At 53.3% G+C, this 18,329-nt stretch overlaps 1 protein-coding gene across 2 annotated transcripts in view; it reads left to right on the top strand.

Annotated features, from left to right (window-relative positions):
• The window catches only part of SLC24A4 (solute carrier family 24 member 4), an 80,142-nt gene that overhangs the window by 39,502 nt on the left and 22,311 nt on the right, over nucleotides 1–18,329 (top strand). Inside the window, exons 3-11 of one of the 2 annotated variants that reach the window (XM_040975580.1) lie at nucleotides 1,835–1,911; nucleotides 6,124–6,198; nucleotides 6,991–7,075; nucleotides 8,514–8,617; nucleotides 9,348–9,422; nucleotides 11,046–11,071; nucleotides 11,855–11,908; nucleotides 13,830–13,915; nucleotides 16,899–17,068. In XM_040975580.1, coding sequence (XP_040831514.1) covers nucleotides 1,835–1,911; nucleotides 6,124–6,198; nucleotides 6,991–7,075; nucleotides 8,514–8,617; nucleotides 9,348–9,422; nucleotides 11,046–11,071; nucleotides 11,855–11,908; nucleotides 13,830–13,915; nucleotides 16,899–17,068 — 752 coding nt within the window. Of the gene's footprint in view, nucleotides 1–1,834; nucleotides 1,912–6,123; nucleotides 6,199–6,990; nucleotides 7,076–8,513; nucleotides 8,618–9,347; nucleotides 9,423–11,045; nucleotides 11,072–11,854; nucleotides 11,909–13,829; nucleotides 13,973–16,898; nucleotides 17,069–18,329 lie in introns of both variants that reach the window. The other variant, XM_040975578.1, reaches the window with a different exon arrangement.

Below are 18,329 nucleotides of genomic sequence, written 5' to 3'. Positions count from 1 at the left end.
TGGCCCAGGCTGAAGCTCTTTCCCCAGCATGCCACATGAACCAACAGTGAGGCTGGCAGTTCTAAGTCCCAGTAACCCCCATGCAGCCTTCATAGGAACATGGACAAGCACCTTGGTGCAGAGGTGTGTAGGGTGCTGGGAAGAGCTCCCCCAGTGTCCTGGGTCCCCAACACAGGAGAGCAGATACCTGGGATGTAAAGACAGGGTTAGATCTAGGTCTGAATGTGAAACAGAATCCCTTCCTTAGCACCACACTCCCAACACAAGACTCTCTCTTACCAGGAGAGGGGAGCAGCTGCCTTGTCCCCTGTGCTCTGCATTCCCCCCTCCTGGGGTCCAGTGGGTGCTGGAATCATCCTGCACCCAGCTCCACCTGCAGATCCAGCGCTCTCTGCTCCCACAGCCCTGCATTTCTGCAGCTTAAAGGCTTAGGTGTGACCTCAAAACCCATAGCGAGCTCTGCTGCACACTCCCTCCACCCCAGCAAAGATTGAGCACTCAGGCAGGCTTGGGCCCTTGCAAACATGCAGGCATCATGCCCTTGAACATGACCCAGGAGTTCCTGATCCCAGTAGGTGCATGAGAGGAAAATGCTCCAGTACCCAGATATTGATGTATTACTTTGTCTTCCTCATGGAACTTCTGGCTCATAAAGCAAGCCTGCATGTCTCCAGACTAAGGGGACAGTCACTCCTGTGAATTAACAGTGCTCAGAATGACCCAGCAATCTGGCTCAGCGTGGTGTGACCACTAGGTGTGTTGTGACCCGGATACACATAGCCCTGGAGGTGTTAAGCTAGTTGCCAAGGTCAGATAAGTCAGGAGGAGCAGAGGCATTTGCTGAACTCTGAATCCAAGGCCCTGGGGTCTTGTGAGGTCTCCCTTCAGAGTTGCTGCTGGGATGTGGCATCGGCAGAGTCCCTGCTGAGTTTGTTGCTTCATCTGGGACCCTGTCCCACACCAGTTTCTAGAGGATGCTCCTGTTAAACTGAAGACTGGACCTTCCCAGCTGTCAGTTGCTAAATCTCTAGGAAGGAGGGGTGTCTGCCTGCTTGCTTCTGACCTGGGGTGGTCATGCCAGGCATGCCACACACAGTAAGGACAACCATTTCTTCCCCCTTGTATTTTTGCTGCAGATTGCCACTGATGGTCAGGTGGCCAGAGAGGTTAAAGGACTCCCATAGGGTCACTCACACTCAGGTCCCCAGTCCACAATGCAACTGCATTGGCCAGGCCTGCCCTCTCTGTCGGGGTTCCTTGAGTCAGTCCCTCTGCCCCATCCAGATACACGCCTGGCCACAGTGCCTGCCTCATAGGTTCAGGGTGTGCCCAAGAGACTGAGCGGGCACAGAGAACAGCAGGTCACAAGCAACTAGGAGTGCTGCTGGTTCTCATAGTAATTGCTGGCAAAGCTGGCATTAGGGGTGGCATCTGGGCTCTGCTGAAGTTCTCCGGCATACACATGGGGGTGCGGAGTAAGGTCCTGAGGCTGAGCGGGCAGAGGTCTGCTTGTCCCAAGGACAAAACCATTTGTAACCCACGTACTCTGCCTTAGGAGGCCAGGAGCCAAGTTCTTTGCAGCAAAGAGACAACAGGGCTTTAGCTTGCAAAGAATCCCCAGGATTGGCTAAACCCCTGTTTAGCTTGGTACTTGAGACTCCAGTAGGGGTACCCATGTCCCGTTTCAGAATCTCTGGGCACCCATCTGCGTAGGCCTATCCTGGTCACTCTGCTGCTAGGTGGGCTTGGCAGTTCTTTGGGGGTCCTCTAGACCTCCTGTGAGGCTTGTCATAGTCCCCTGATGACTGACACTGCTGTCTCCCTTGTCTTCCAGCCATCCACGAGTTCCCCTCGGACCTGTTCTCCAACAAGGAGCGGCAGCATGGAGCTGTCTTGCTGCATATCCTCGGTGTAAGTGGCCCTGGCCAGTGCAGCGTCCCTAGGCCTGCTGTCTACTGGGCATGTCCAACCTCCTGGTAGTGTGTCCAATGACAACCCTTTGAGAAGAACATATGATACCCCCTAGGTCCACAAAGAAGCAGTGCCTTAACTGTGTGGGGTGGCTTATCCAGTGTCACCAAGCTGGCCCTCAGGACAATGTACAGAGATGATGGGCAGCCATTCCAGATGCCTGAACTTGAGGGAACGTGGGTCAAGGGCATCTAACATTGCACATGATTCATCCAGTGAAAATGCTTGCTTTCAGCATCCCCTTGGCTGCTCAGAATTTGTGGCACCTTGACATAACCCTCATGTCAAACTTGGGGGTCGCACTTCCGTCTCTGTGCAGATGGGCCTGGATAATAAATACGAGAGTCCCACTAGAGTGAGGGCTTCCAAGTTCAGTTAACGAACCACTTTTTGGGACAGGGTAGATACACTAGGGTGACTGCTTCCTCTGGCTTCCTGCCTGTTTTTGTTGATGAAATGTCATTATTGCACACAGCCATCCCCCTTCATGCCTGCAGGTGCACCTTGCTAGCAGAGCTAAGCTGTAACAGAGTACATGGCCCACAAGTTCCGAAAGGTTTCCTACATGGCCCCTTGCAGAAAGTTTGCTGATTCTATCATATAGTTTGGCGAAACCAACGTGGTCAGGTTTTTTTTTTTTTCTTGGATTGACCACCTGGGATCTGGACTCACCACTCCCCCCCGCTCCATCTGCTTTTCAGTCTAAACCCAGCCATGCCTTTGTCTGCAAGAGCAAATTCAGAAAGTGGAATCTGGGCTTCTCACTTAGGTAACAGCAACCAGAGGAGTCTCAATGAGGGAGGTTTTCATTAACAGGATAAACCGCTAATGGAAAGCAGGGTGAGAATGACAGTTATGGGCACACTTGGAAGGAGTTCCAGAATGGAGCTATTATCGACTAATGTATCTGGCTGCCTGGTTTATTCAGGGAGGCGGTGGGGATTTGACTAATTGGCCCCAGGGTGCTCTAACCTTACCTCTGGGAAGCCTTGGAGTAGCTGAGACGAAGTCTGTTCTCCTGGCCTAGGGAGCTAAACTGGTGCTTGGGACACCTGCGTCCCGTGTTGGAGTGCTGGGAATCATCCTGGCAACCAGCTTCAAATCCAGCTTCCTGCTAATGCGCACCCCCAGAGGCCTGAGTGCTTGGCTCCTTGCCGTCCATGTACAAGGCTTGGGTGGAACTCTTGGCTCCTGGCTTCAGCCTGGTGGCCCCACCCCAGTTGTGGGCTTTTGGTGAGTAAACTAGCAGATAGAATATATTCATTCATTTTCTCTCTGTTGTTCTTCCAAATGAATCAAAATAAAACATTTTTTTTAGAACCTGAGTTGTATTGAATCTGAGCATACTCCTTTTGCAGACTCCTAAGCAAGGGCTCCCTAGCTGCACCTGGAGACAAATCCATCCATGCCCTGTCTTCAAGTTTTCTCGGAGCATGGCTGTACCCCCTTTTCTCGAAGCATGGCTGTGCCCCCTTTTCTCGGAGCATGGCTGTGCCCACTCATGGCTATTTTTTCTACCATGACCTATGCTTGTCATTTTCTGTAAGGCAGAGAGAAACATTGTAACCCCAGTGGTTCCTTCTGCAGATGTCCTCCCAGCCAGGGCTGAGCTAGGAGCCAAGAGCTCTGCCAGATGTCCCACATGGGTGACGGGGGCTCGGGGGCTCGGTTCCCTTGCCTCTGAAAGGGAGAGTTATCAGGAAGCACGACTGGGATTCAAACCCAAGCACTGCAGTGTGGGATGTGCAGATCCCAAGCAGCCGCTAATAGCTGTGCCGCAGGCCTGCGCCCTCTGGTCCGTCTTCCTCCAACACCAAGCGGGAGAAGTAGCTGAAGCCCCAGGGATGTGGCTTCTCCAGACACGTGGCACATAAGCTCCAGCTTCTACTTGGAACCTGCACTCTGCCTCTTGCACTTCCTGGGGCCCATGCTAGGCACCTATGACCACATTGAGCATGCGGAGCAGCCCAGGGTTCCCAGATTCTCTGGCAGACACAGGCCATCAGTAACAAGGAAAAGGTGCTTTCAAAACCCAAGGCATGTGTCAGGATGGTGATAAACTCAAATGCATATCATAGGAACTCTCTGTGCTGTCCTTTGCAGCTTCCAGTTAGGACTCACCTCGAGGGATGGAGTCTGGCCCTGGGAAAGAGCCACTGCTTTTTAAATTTAATTTAATTTTACTTTATTCTATTTTACTTCAACTCACTTCACTTTATTTTTATTTCATTTTATTTTATTTGTAAGGCAGAGTTGAAGTAAAAGACAGAGATGAGGAAAGACAGAGTGAGCTCACATTGCTGGCTCACTCCCCAGATGCCCACAGCCGCCAGGGACGGACCAGCTAAAGCCTGGAAACAGGAGCCAGGAGTGCCATCTGGGTCTCCCCAGAGCAGCTGTCTCTTGAAGAAGGTGTTAGAGGGATGCAGAAGGCAAGCATGTACTCCTCTCAAATGTGGCACACTTGATTGCACCTCTGGGGTGAAGCGTGTGTGGGTTTCTGCCCCCACCCCCAACTCTGACCCCTTCGCTCCCAGCGAGTGAGTCTGCATTGGACACCTTGTGCAATCCCGTTGGGACACCACCCGCCTGGGAGTAGCATAAGAGCCCCAGGTTAAGGGCGCAGTACCCCCAAGACTTCCATACTTCGTGTGCCACTTGCCAGTCCCACCTGGTTGCACCTGTCTCTGATTGGGCAGCTGTAAGCAGGCCAAGTCTCCTTTCTCATGTTTGATTCATTCGCTGTTGCAGCATGTAGGAACAGTCCTGCAATATTTGCCCATTCACTGCAAAGCTGTGACAGAGGACACAGATGAATGACAGGTTGTGTAGAGGCCCAGGACACAGGACCAGGTGTCCTCAATCATCCACGCATGCGTACCTGGGAAGCAGATGATGGCCTGTGTACTTGATCCTTGCACCGACCTGCACGATCCGGAAAGGGAGTCTCTTGGCCTCCACCTGACCCAGCCCTGTCATTGTAGGCATTTGGGGAGTGATCCAGTGATAGGAGCTCTCTGTCTCTGCCTTTCAAATAAAATTATTAAATATATGTTCAATGAAACCTGTATTACCAAAAAAATGGGGATCTTACACATTTTTTTCAGCACCATATAATCTGGTCCTTTAATTCTATTTTTCTCATCAACACTTTGAAGTTCTTTTGAGTGTGTAAAAGGAGCAAAGGGCTTCCAGGCTCACCCTCTTGGGGTCTTTGGGGGAGTGATGGATGAGAGTGGTGGATGACAGTGGTGGCCACTGGTGAGCAGCTCAGCTTCCGCCCTGCCCGGCCCACACCAGGAGTCCCACATCCTCGTCCTGATCACAGTGTGGCCTTTCTGGTGACCTGGCCTCATCCTGGGGCCCTGGAGGGAACCCCAACCCCAATACTCTGTCTGCACAGCCTGAGGGGTCCTGGGTGCCAGGAACCAGGACCAGAGATCAAACCCCTATCAGGGTTTCTTTTAAGTTAATAGAAAGATGGAGTTTGCAAAATAAGCTTCTTTTGCTGCATAAAGTTTGGGAATGCATGTGGGTTTTTCGCAGGATGTATTTTCCTTGAGCCTTTGGGAGATGCTGTGGGTTTCTGAGAGAAACAAAGACACGAGGCGGGCAGGCTGAGTGTTAGGCCCTTCTGCTCCTCGGGGTTATTTCTCCTCTCTGGGCCCCAGTTTTCTAGCTGTCAGTGGCAGAGTTTATAGTTCTTGATCTTTTCTTTATCTGAAAGGCAGAAAGGTTTTTCCATCCATTGATTCCCTCCTCAGATGCCCACAATAGTGAGGGCTGAACCAGGCCAAAACCAGGAACGTGCCAGTCTGGCTCGCTCTCTCTCCCACATGGATAACCCGGGCCCAGCTATTGGGGCTGTCACCTGATGCCTCCCAGGTACACATCAGCAGGAAGCTGGATTTGGAAATAGAGCCAGGATTCAAATCTGGGCTGTGGGCATCCCAGGTGGCAGCTTAACAACAGTGCTGGACACATGCCCCTCAGTGAAGACATGGAAAACGCTGACCTCCGTGGTCTGGAGTTTTCTCTGTGGGGTCTGTGCCTGCCTCCTCCACCCCCCCAACAGGCTGTTTGGGGCATGGTGCGTCATCGCAGCTACAATGGGAATGCTTCCTGAACGAGGTGTCCCCACTCCCTTCACAGGCTCTGTACATGTTCTATGCCTTGGCCATTGTGTGCGACGACTTCTTCGTGCCCTCTCTGGAGAAGATCTGTGAGGTATGTGGGGACCCTGTGGTAAACCCTGGGGCTGGGGGCCACAGAGGATGTGGGGCATCTGCAGGACTGGCTGAGGTGGAGACTCGCCCCAGGCTCTTGGCATCTGTGCCATGGCAGCTACTCACACAGCAACTTCCAGGTGAGTGCTGGCAGGTGAATCGCCTCCCAGGGCTTAGTGGAAGGAAGCTTTCCCCCTGTGGAGTGATAACCCAGAGCCTCTGGCTCCATGGCAGGCGTCCGGTGTGTGTGTACTGGAGACCCCACTTTTTCTCTTTACTCTGCCTCACTCTTGACTTCCAGTCAAGGAAGAAAATCCATTTCTGTTGACAAGAGAGAGGAAGCATCTCTATTAGGAAGCTAATAGAGCTTCGGCTGCTCAGCCCTAAGATGACGCCTTGGCTGTATGCCAGGGTCATGAGGAAGAGGCCTAGCAAAATCCGGAACTTCATCCTGATTGGCCCCTGGTGCGTGCTCACCGGTGCTGTATTGACCTTAATGTTGATTGGATGGTGAAGTGTATATATTGTGAGGCTTGTGTTCGGAACCAGGTGGGGCTGGGCTTCCGATGTGTTCCCCGGAGCGGGAGGCCGAGGCGTCCGCTGGAGGAGACTCCGTGGGCCTGCTGCCCCCCGAGAAGGGGGAAGAGATGGAGGATAATAAAGAAGCACCACAGAAAAGACATGGTGTGAGAGTTTTTCTCTACGGGTCAGGGAGCTCTCCACACACTAGAAAAGCTTTGCAGAGGAGGTGGCTCCTCTGCCCGCTGAGGGCCTGCGGCTGCTTCTGTTGCAGAAACTCCACCTGAGCGAAGATGTGGCCGGGGCCACCTTCATGGCTGCAGGCAGCTCCACACCAGAGCTCTTTGCCTCTGTGATCGGTAAGGACGCCCCAGCAGCCCAGGACAGAGGGAAAGCCTGGTGTGGTGGCCAGGGCACCGGGGGCTGGGAGTTGAGGGGATGAGGGGGTATAGCAGGAAGGCTCCTGCCAGCTCCAATCCCCAACTTCCCTGCAATGGGAGAATCACAGAGATGGGAGGCTGGTGTTTCTGGGGAGCAGGTGCAGTAGGGTGCAAATGGGCATGAGGGTTTTGGAGGAGGGCAAAGTCTTAAGATTAAAGTGCTGTTTTGGCTGCAGTGTTCTGGACTACACAAAACCCATGCAGATGGAGACTTTGGGTGTGCTGCCTTTATGGTCCTCGATTTGCTGTGCCCAGATGAGCCAATACAGGAAGCCCCACACATTGATAAGATTTGGGGATCGTTTTTCAGGTGATAGAGTGTGTGCTCACACCCCTAAGATCTCTTGATCTTAAACTACCAAACAGAAGGGTTTATAAAGGCAAAAAAACACAAACTGGGAGGGGCTCAGGGGAACTGAGCTAACAAACCAGGCTCATGCAGAACTGTCTTAGGGATGAAAATTTACTAATCCCTTTGCCAGCCTTTGGTGCTGCTCCAGGTGGAATTCATTTTTCTCCTAATCATGCTTGAACCACCTGGAGTTCCTCAGGTCAGGCCTGTTATTCGAGTTGTCACTTGATGGGATGAGCTGGGGACCTATGCTGTGCATGTGGGTGAAGCCCTGCTTGCATCCTGTATGGGTGCCATCTCAAAATCGAGCTGCCTCACTTCCGGTTCAGCTCCCTGTGCCTGGGAAAGCAGTCGAAGATGGCCCAAGTGCTTGGGCCTCTGCTACCCAGATGCAGATCCCGACTTTGGGCTTGCTCAGTGCTGGCTGTTGTTGCCAATGGATAGAAGATCCCTCTTTGCTTTTCCCTGTCTCTCTATAATTCTGACTTGCAAGTAAATAAGTAAATGAATCTTTAAAGATAAGGGAAAAGTGGGAGACTCTGAGCTGACCGAGACCCCTCCATTTCTCTGGTTTTGCTGCTTCTACTGTCGTGTCTTCATCAGCATCAGCAGCAACATTTGAGGAACAGAGCGAGAGAATGTTCTCATCTCTGGATATTTTGCCAAATGTCCAGAATAGTGGGGGCTAGGCCAGGCCGAGGCTGGGAACCGGGAGCTCCCAGAGTCTGGGTCTCTTCTGTGGGAGAGGCTGTCACTGCTGCCTCCCAGCATGCGTACCAGCAGGTGGCTGGAGTCAGGGCCTGGAGGCGAGTCCTGAGCCCAGGCACCCCTAGGTGGGACATGAGGACCTCAGTTGACATCTTCACTGCTAGGCTGAATGCTTACTCTTGGGGGGGACCCCGAGAGTGTCAGAACCACCCACTGCCCTCAGGTTGGGGTCCCAGAAGGATGGGCAGGCCCAAAGGGTACAACCCAAAATTGGGCTTCATGCCTGTCCCCTCTCAGGCGTGTTCATCACCCATGGAGACGTCGGGGTGGGCACCATCGTGGGCTCTGCCGTGTTCAACATCCTATGTATCATCGGCGTGTGTGGATTATTCGCAGGGCAGGTGAGTGGCTCCTCCCAACCTGGCTAGGGGTAGAGGGAGCAGCACCCTGCACGAGGTGAGGGTAGTGCTTGCATGAAGAGAGTGGGAGTGCTGCGTGTGGAGGCCCAGGGCCCAGCATCTGCCAGATGGGACATTCCCCTCTGAGCGTTAGCTTTCCCTTCTGAACCCACTTCCTCTTGTGTGAAAGCAGTGAGGGATGTTCCTTCCCCCTCCAGCAGTCTGGGGGTCTTGGGTTGGGATTGGCAGTGTGGGCCAGTGCACAGGCCCACCCTGATTGGACAACAGCAGCTGTGCAAGAAGCAACCTGGAGACTTGGGGCCTGGCCTTGGTCTGCCCAGCGGGCATGGGGCAGGTTTGCTGCTGGGCTCTGCTGAGAGAGCCCTAAAGCCACAGGGGGATGTGAGATTGATCTCAGAAGAGCAGGCTCATGGGTGAGGGCCTGGGAGGAAGGACTGGGTTGCCAATAGCCCAGAAAAAATGGCCATGGCAGTGGGTGGACCTCGATAGAGAGCCTCTAGTTGGTGCCCACCCTGGCAGGTGGCACCTACTGTGAAGCAGGCCCTGTGTAAGGGTTAGATTTGCCATCGCTTGAGAACTTAACTGGATTTCATTGTGGTCCCAGACATAACAGGACAGGGGTGGCAGGAGTGACCTCCTGCAGCTGAAGGGGACAGGGCTGGGTCCTTTCCCATCGCTCAATCAATACCAGCTGACAGTGCTGTGCCCGCAGGTGGTGCGTCTGACGTGGTGGGCTGTGTGCCGGGACTCCGTGTACTACACCCTGTCTGTCGTCGTGCTCATCGCGGTGAGTGGGCTTTCTGTCCCAGGACCCAGCAAAGTCACACATTCCCACCGCCTCCCTGCTCATGGTGCTGTTAGTGCAGAACCCATAGCATCAATGTCAGGGGGTACCAGCCCCTTCGCAAGTCCTCCCCTGCCGTGGCCACAACTGTCCATCACAAATGTAGAGTGACACCATTGTATGTGGCCAGAGGTCCTGTGGGCGGCCAGCATTAATTGGGATTTTCCAAAACAATGAGGGACTCTGGTGAAATTTTAAAAACAGCCAAGTTTTGATCGGCTTTCAGTCTCTGTGTCAGTTGCTCCACTAGTAAATGAAGTGTTTGTTAAGGTAAAAATACTTTGTAGAGCCTAGTTAAGTTGCAGGCTTAGGCCCCTGGGTTTCAGTTGCATGAATATTCATCAGAACATTCAAGATGCCTACCCTGCCTGGGCCCTGCCCATAGTGGGGAGGGGAGATCTTCCATGATCAGTGCCCCAACTCAGATACACTCCTTTCTGAGGAACAGCCTCACAGGTACACCTGAAAACACCTGAAAACACGTATGTGGAAAACAATTAAGAGAGGTTTAATTTATGCCAAAAGTTGAAACCCATGCAGTTTTCCACAGCACACATTTTCCATGAACCTTTATGAAATGCCCCTGAATCCAGCTAGATTGCAGCTGAAAACTGACCTTAACAATTGGGGCTGGCACTGTGGCGTAGTGATGCTGGACCTCTGCCTGTGGCGCCAGCATTTGTGTTCTGGGTGTTTCCCTTTTGATGCAGCTCTCTCCTTATGCCCTGGGAAGGTCATATGGGAAACCCAGAGAAAGTTCCTGGGTCCTGGCTGTCATTGTGGCCATTTGGGGAGTGAACCAGTGGATGAAAGAGCTCTATAGCTCTGCCTTTCAAATAAAAATTTATCTCTTAAAAAAAATAAGTAAACCTTGACATTGAACAGCGTCAGTGGTCCTATCATCACTTGCCAACCTCTCTTTAAATTGTACAAAGCTGGTCCTTGGAATTTTCAAAGAAATGACCTCTTTAAAAAGATTTATTATTTTATCTATTTTCAAATCAAGAATTACAAGGAGAGAGAGGAGAGAGAGGAGAGAGAAAGAGAGAGATCTTCTATTGCTGGTTCACAACCCAAATGGCCACAATGGTCAGTGCTGGCTTGGTCTGAAGCCAGGAGCTTCTTCTGGGTCTCCCATGTGGGTGCAGGAACCCAAAGATTTGGGCAATCTGCCACTGCCTTCTCAGATGCATTAGTAGTGAGCTACTAATGGAACACACATGTCTTAAGCAGCAGCTGGAGCACATACCAAGAAATCAAGATGCCTCCATCCTGTTGACAAGGGGAGGCCCCTGCATGGGCGTCCCCCAGCAGCTTCCCAGGATTAACAGAGCCAGACCACGTCTCCTGGGCCAGCCCGCATCGCAGCATCCCGCTGGCCCAGGCTCCAGGAAAGGTGTCCTTCATGGTGTCCCTCACTCAGCAGTGGAGGAGAACCTGGCCTGCCACAGCACAGGCTGCAGGACCAGTGGGTGTTGGCTTGGGGGGGCGGGAGTCTCGGGGGGGCCCATGCTCTTTTGGGATCAACATCTCCTGCCCCTCCCTTTTGTTTCTTTTGCCTTCCAGTTCATATATGATGAAGAAATCGTGTGGTAAGTTTCTCATTTCTGTGTTTTGCTCTTCTGCCCTTGGTTCCTCTTCAATACCTGTGTGGGCTGGGTCTGCTGAGTCTTTTAGATCTGTGTTACACGGTGAGAGTATAAAGGAAATCATTCTACGCAGTCCTGCCTTTATGTTTTCAAAATGAAAAAATCATCCTGCAAGCCCCTGTGCAGCGCTGCTGGCCCCTGGGTCCCTGTCCACACAGGAAGCATCTCCCCTGAAGGGCTGCAGCTGTGTCCAGCTCACAGGAACCCTCTTATATGTTTGTCACCCAGAGCTCGCGGGATTCCTCAGTGACCTGTGACCAGAGCTCAAAAACCCCTGCTGTCCAGTGAGGTTCGGCCGCACTGCAAGAGAGTGGTGACCATGCATGCTGAAACAGCGCTGCTCCACAGTCACACCCAGCAGTCAGCCCAGATGACCCTGGGCCCTGTCCAGCCCTGTGTGAAGTCACTTCTCAGCTCCTGTCCCAGAGAATGGGCCCTTTCTCCCGGGCTCACCATGCCTCTTCTCTTAAGCAAGATCTAGGTTTTTTCAGGGTAACCACCCACCTGAATCCTGTATGGGGCTGCCCAGTGGTCCCTGATTTTCCTGGAGAGGTGGAGGCCTCTGTCTGAGTCCTGGAGACCCCTCACCATGGGACATCCACAGGCTGGGTCATCAGACCCACAGGGCCTAGGTGCCAGGCCTGCCCCTCCACTGGCTGCACTTCACAGCTTCTACCTCCCTGTGTCAGCCCCATCTCTAACCACACGCTCCTCTCTCTCTTTGAGGTGGGAAGGCCTGGTGCTCATCGTGCTGTATGTGTTTTATATTCTGATCATGAAGTAAGTGCCTCTTCTCCTCCTCTTTGGGTTCTTTTGTAACAGTGACGAAATACTCACTTGAGAGGCAGAGAATGCCCCCCACAACCCGAACTGTTCACTCCCCAAATGCCAGCAACAGCCACTCCTGGGTCAGACCAAAGTCAGGAACTCAGAACACAACCTGAGTTTCTTTGTGGTGCTGAGGACCCAAGGACTTGAACCATCACTAGCTGCTTCCCAGGGTGTGCGTCCACACGAGGTCAGGAGCTGGAGATACAGGCACCCTGAGGTGGGATGGGAGTCTTAACAGGTGTTCCCACCATGAGGCCAAGCACCTGCCCCTTCTCCCTATTGGGCTGATACCTCAATCCACAGCCTTCTCAAACGTATCCTTCAGGCCAGCTCTGCCAACCTCCAGTGTTCAGTGGACACCAAGTTGAGAGTGCTAGAGTTGTGAGTGGGTTTGGACACTGTATAGGGTATGCTGTCTGCATTCAGAACAGGCCAATTACACCAGGCCTCCAGAGTGAGCAGGATCAGGTTGCTGCCCACACCGGGAAGAATAAGGATCCCTGGGCAGCTTCCACCTGCCCCAAGGTAGCCACTCTTTGCCATGTTAATAAACTCCCAATTGTTTAAGCCTGCTGTTGTCCAAAAGCCAGGTAGCATCACTTCTGCTCTGGGTAAAATCCCACTTCCACACCCAGCAACAGAAAATGCCACTCATGTGCCTGGGGATACAGCAGCTGGGTCTGGAGTGGTACAATCGTGAGCCTATCCAGAGAGTGCCAGGTTGCAGCTTACTCAAAATGACCCGACACGGAATATTACTCAGCCATGAAAAGGAGGTCAGTTGTGTCCCAGGCTTTGATGTGGATGGATCTCCAAGCCCCACGCCAGGTGCAAGAAACCCGACACAGACAGATGTGTGTTTCTGCTCGCAGGAGGCATCCAGAAAGGTCTCACTCAGACACAGCATGGCTTCACAGTGAGTGCCAAGGATAGGGGAAGGCAGTGGCTGCTGCTAGGGGTAAAGGAGTGAGGAGCTGCTGGAGGGGATGGTGAAAGGGCTCCGGTGCTCAGGGCCATGGTGCCCAGGAGTGAGCACTTAGAAACAGGAGATCATTCAAGTGGCACATTTTATGTCACATCTATTTTTTTTTCCCCACCAGAGCATCTCTCTCTCTCTCTCTCTCTCTCTCTCTCTCTCTCTCTCTCTCTCTCTCTCTCCTCTCACACACACACACACACACACACACACACAAACCAGAAATGAAACCCCCTGAGCTGAGCCTGTCCAGTCCTCTTCCCCTCCTGCCTCCGCACTCAGCAGACAGCAGCCAGGGGTTGGCAGAGTGTAAGTCCTCGCACCGAGGGTAGAAGGTCCTAGTGTTTCATTGAAGTGGGCTGTGGGTTGGTGAGCAGCAAGGGAGTCGTCCGGAAAGGATCTACTTTATGCCCGTCAGTGCCAAGAGGCCTGGGGCTCTCTCACCTGGGACGAGAGGATCTTTCCTGGGAGGGGTGCCATACGGTACCAGCCATGAGGCAGAGGGTATCCACTGAGCAGCATCCCCCAATGGAGGGGGGCAGGATCTGCAGGGTAGCAGGGAAACAGCACAGGCTTGGCGCTGCTGCCTGCTCAGAGCCTGTCCTGCAGGCTGCGGAAACTTGTTGGGACAGAGTCATCCCGTATAAGGTGAGTGGACCCCAACACTTTCTAGGGCAAAGTCTCTTTTCTCCCGGGAAAGCCCACACACAGCTCAGCAGGAACGCATTGCCATGGCTGCCAGTGGGGGCTTCTCCTTCTTCAGCTGAAGCTCCTGATCAGCACCTCTCTGGCTACCTCCTATGACCACTCCCTGGGCTATGCTAATCACATTTGCACCCGCTCAGGGGGGACTTCCCTCTGCTGCCCTGACCTCCTGCCTCCCCTGCCTTTCAGGTACAACATGAGGATCCAAGCCTTTTTCACCATCAAACAGAAGAGCATCGCCAACGGCAACCCAGTCAACAGTGAGCTGGAAGATGGTAATGGTTTCTATGACGGTAGCTATGATGACCCCTCCGTGCCATTGCTGGGGCAAGGTAAGGCTGAGCAGACAGGAGTGGCCCTAATTTGTCATGGGACCATCCTCCTCCTCTTGGCTGCACACACATGCACACACACCCACATACACACCATACTTGTACTTGGTACCCTCGGGTATGGGCATCCTGAATGAGGAGGGAGTGATTATTCGAGTTGGCATTTGCTTAGATGATGGCAGCATAGATGGCAAGAACTACCCAGAAAAGAAACCCAGTGGTCTCCCCGAGCCCTCTGGGGAAGGAGCTCTGTGGTGGGGGCTCAGGGCTTGGGGTGGCTGAGCCGTCTTGGCCTCCCAGTGGTTCCTCAAATACCACGCTTAGTGCTGAAGAGCCCTGTCCTGGACAGAGTCCATGGCTGGAGGACTGGCCAGCCCAGGAAAGGAAGCCATGGAGCAGGTGGCTGGTCTTGGAGAGCTCTGCTTGGGAGCCCATTTCCTGTGGGGAAGACATCTCCTTGTCACCTCACTGCTCTGCAGGCCCCCTGGTTTGGAAGCTGTGGGCCCCGAGCTCTGGATCCACCCCATTCATCTGAGAAGAGTCCTTAAAGTGACCTCGCTGGTAGCTTCCCTGGAAACATGTCCTTGGTTCTTAGTAGTCCAGTGTTGACACCCTCAGATGAAGGGCCAGTGACTAGAGGAGAGAGGATCTCCCCGCTGCCCACCCCAAGGCAATGTCAGTGCTGGACAGGACTCTTGGATCCAGCAAGGGCTTTGGTTGCAGCAGGTGCTAACGTTCCGGCTGTCTCTTCACCTGGTAAGCCATGCCTTCTTGCAGGCCTGGTGTTCCTAGCTGGCCTGAGTACTGCGTCCAGGGCTCCAGAGTCCACAATTCAGAGTTGCAGCCAGGAGATGTGGGCCTTGGGCCCTGGGCTTTACTGCCCATAGGAAAGCCCCTATGTGTGTGTGAATTACTGCAGGACACTGTCCCCTAAACAGATGTGACAGAGCAGGAAGCAGTGTCACTTGGGACACCGTGGTGGGCTGGAGGAGACCTGGACTTTGGGATTTTGCATTTTCTGACAGTTTCCCTGGGCTCTTGTGGCTACAGATGATGGCAGAGCACCCACCCATGTCAGCCTCCACACAGGTGCAGTGTCACCTGCAGCAATGTGAGGGCAGCTGGCTGGTTGTGTCCTGAGTACACACTGGCCCTGGGCCCTGATTTTGCTGCTGTCAGCTTGGGATGTTTCATGTGAAGGTCCTATATGGCTGTATTCTAAAAGGCCATGCAGCTCAGCTCCCCAATTCAATCCTGGTGAGCTACCAGGTGACCTTGTACACAACTGCCGTGCTGTGCCAAGCTGATCCAGCTCAGGGGCTCACGTGTGACCCTGGCCATGGGGCACGTCTTAGGCTTGGAGTAGAGAGAAAAGAGGTGACCCCAACCTTGGGCTCAACTGCTACCAAAACGACCTGTAATCTAGTTACCCTACAGGCTGCCATCATTGGCTTGTGCATTCCACCTCGTGCCATCCCTTGGGGGGTGACACCAGGACAGGGTTGCCCCAGGGAGCCTCACAAGGCTCCGTGCCCTTCCTCCTTGAGCCCAGTCATTTGCCGTCACAGTGGGTTGTGCCTGGGCTGTTGCCACAAGGCAGTCTGGAGCCTGCAGTTTTGCTGGTGTCCCCTGTGTCTGAAAGGGAGACCCCGAGCACCCAGGCTCCCTGTGGCAGGAGTCTGCTACTAACACCCTCCTTCAGTAACCCCTGGCATCTTCACCACCACCCAGACTGCTGACCCAGATCCCACCGCACACTAAGCACCTCTGGCAGGCTCTGTTGGCCTCTGTCTCCTTAACAATCCTCCTCTTCTAAATTGTAAGTAGTCTGCTCTCATCCTGGCAGTAACACATGCATTTCAAAAGCCAGAAAGGCACTACGAGCCCAGCCCAAGGCCACACACCTTTGCTGGAGGTCAGTGTCCCTGCGGATGAATGCATGGTCCTCCTGGCTTTGTTTGCTAACCCACAAGCCTCCTGTCTGCTGAGCCTTGCTCGCTGCCTGGGGAGGGGGTGTGTTTGGTGTGTGTTTTGGTGTCCCTAACCTCTTGCATGGCCATCCTCTTGGTCTCTCTGTTCCTTGCAAGGCACACTCACGTGGGGTGGTGTAGCAGGTGTAAGGGCGAATTCCACAGCTGCCCAGAGGGTAGGGCTTGTCCTGCCTCTGCTATTGTGGGTGTGAGTGCTTCGGTCCTCCTGGGAAGCTGGGATCAGTTGTCAAATCCCTCGCCAGTGAGCCCATTTGTGGAGCGGCCTGGTGACTGAGAAGTTTGCTCAGTCTATTGAGAGGACGGAGAGGCTCCTTGGGGGTGCTCAGGTTTTCCAGAGACGCTTGCCTCGCCCATTGCTCCCCAAGAACTCCTTGGCAAGCAGGGCCTCTCTCTGGGCTCTCATTGCCCAGCTGGGACCCAAGCTATGACCTTGTCTTTTGGAGAGCCGAGGTCTCAGGGTCCTCCCCTGCAGCTTGGAGAAAGGCAATGCCAGGACCCTGCAGCGTGTCTCAGCAGCGTCTTTGTTCCTGGGGAAGTCCTGTCGGGTATAACATTTCCCCAGAGAATTGGGACATGGGCTTCCTCTGCCTCAGTCACAGGTGACAGATGCCTTGGGTGGGCTACTCCAACAAGGCTTAGGGGCTAAACAACCCTCAGAACCAGCCAAGAGCAGGCTCAGGGACACAGAGGGATGGGCCTGGAGCCCCAAGGGTCTGAACATGAGCAGCCCTGTGGCTAGATACCCACTGAGTGACGCTGAGTCAGTAGGTGTTTCCAGACTGCTGAGGTGCCTTTATGGGAGCAGCCACTGCCAGGTGGCTGTCTGGCAGAGGCCATGGCCCCACATGCTTACAGAATAAGGGGAGGCCAGGGGCCCTGCGTGTGGGTGTGGCCCTGGGAGAGGTCAGCACTAACTCCAGCACTGTGCTCAATAGTGAAGGAGAAGCCACAGTACGGCAAGAGCCCCGTGGTGATGGTGGACGAGATCATGAGCTCCAGTCCCCCCAAGTTCACCTTCCCCGAGGCGGGCTTGCGTATCATGATCACCAACAAGTTCGGGCCCAGGACCCGCCTGCGAATGGCCAGCAGGATCATCATCAATGAGGTGGGTGTGCCTGGGGTGAGAGCCGGTGGCCTCAGATGGGCTTCTGGCTGCTGAGGCCCTTCCGGTGGTGCTGGTCACCGCACCTGTTTACGGAAAGCAGCTCTGGTCCGACCCCAGCCACAGGCAGCACCGTCTCCTTTGGGGACGATGTCTAAAGCAGGGGATGACCCAGTATTGTGCCTAGAAGCTTCTACAAGCCTCTTGCTGGGCACCAGAGCAGAACTAACAGAAGCAGGATGTGTTTCTTTAGAAAATTAGTTAGAAGAAAAGGATAAGTGCACAAACTGTTCTCTATGGAGGAAACAGCCATAGAAGAAGTGCTGGCGGGCCGTGGTGGCCCAGGGCTTGCCCCGGCACTCTTGCGGGGGCACTCGGATTCTGTGCTGTGTGTCTCTCCTTTGAAAACAAGAGCAATTTTGCATGTTACTTTTGTGTAAATAACAAAGCCAAGATGATAGGCTTACCAATTATTCTAGTCTATGTGGTGAAAACATGAGTTTGCAGAGGGAGTGATTAGCATGGTGGCACAGAGAGTTAAGCCACTACTTGAGACACCTACATTCTATCTCCCAGGTTCAAGCCCCACCTCTGCTTCTGATGCAGATTCCTGTTTGTGCACAGCCTAGGGAGGCAGCAGGTGATGGCTCAATACTGGGGACCTTGCCACCCACATGGGAGACGTGCAGTTCGGACTCCTGGCTTCTCCCTGGCCCAGCCCCAGCTGTGGCAGGCATTTGGGAAGGGAACCAACAGCTAGAAGATGCCTTTCTCTCACTCTTTGTCTTTCTCCATCACTCTTCCTTTCAAATAAATAACAGTCAATAAACATTTTAAAAGTTTATTTGGGTGCGAAAAAATTGAAGTCCACGCATATGGAACATGTGTATTGTTGAAAAACTATGCATGGATTTCCACATTTTTTGGATGCAAGTAAACATCTTTTCTTAAAAATAAAAGCAATTATTTTTGTATGAAAAGCATATTTATACAGAGAAGGACAGACACACAGAAAGAAAGGTCTTCCATCCTCTGGTTCACTCCCTAAATGGCTGCAATGGCTGACGCTGAACTAATTTGAAGTCAGGACTTCTTCTGGGTCTCCTACATGGATGCAGGGTCCCAAGGCCCTGGGTCATCCTCCACTGCTTTCCCAAACCGTAAGCAAGAAGCCAGATGGAAAGTGGGGTGGCTGGGACTAGAACTGGTGCCCCTGTGGGAGGCTGGGACTATAAGTAAACACCTTTTAGTGCCGTTTTCCCAT

Source organism: Ochotona curzoniae, unplaced genomic scaffold (assembly GCF_017591425.1).
Source record: "Ochotona curzoniae isolate NIBS_2020 unplaced genomic scaffold, NIBS_Ocur_1.0 contig_2688, whole genome shotgun sequence".
Lineage (NCBI taxonomy): Eukaryota > Metazoa > Chordata > Mammalia > Lagomorpha > Ochotonidae > Ochotona > Ochotona curzoniae.
Note: the sequence above shows the minus strand (reverse complement) of the source record. Positions and strands in the feature narration are given on the sequence as shown.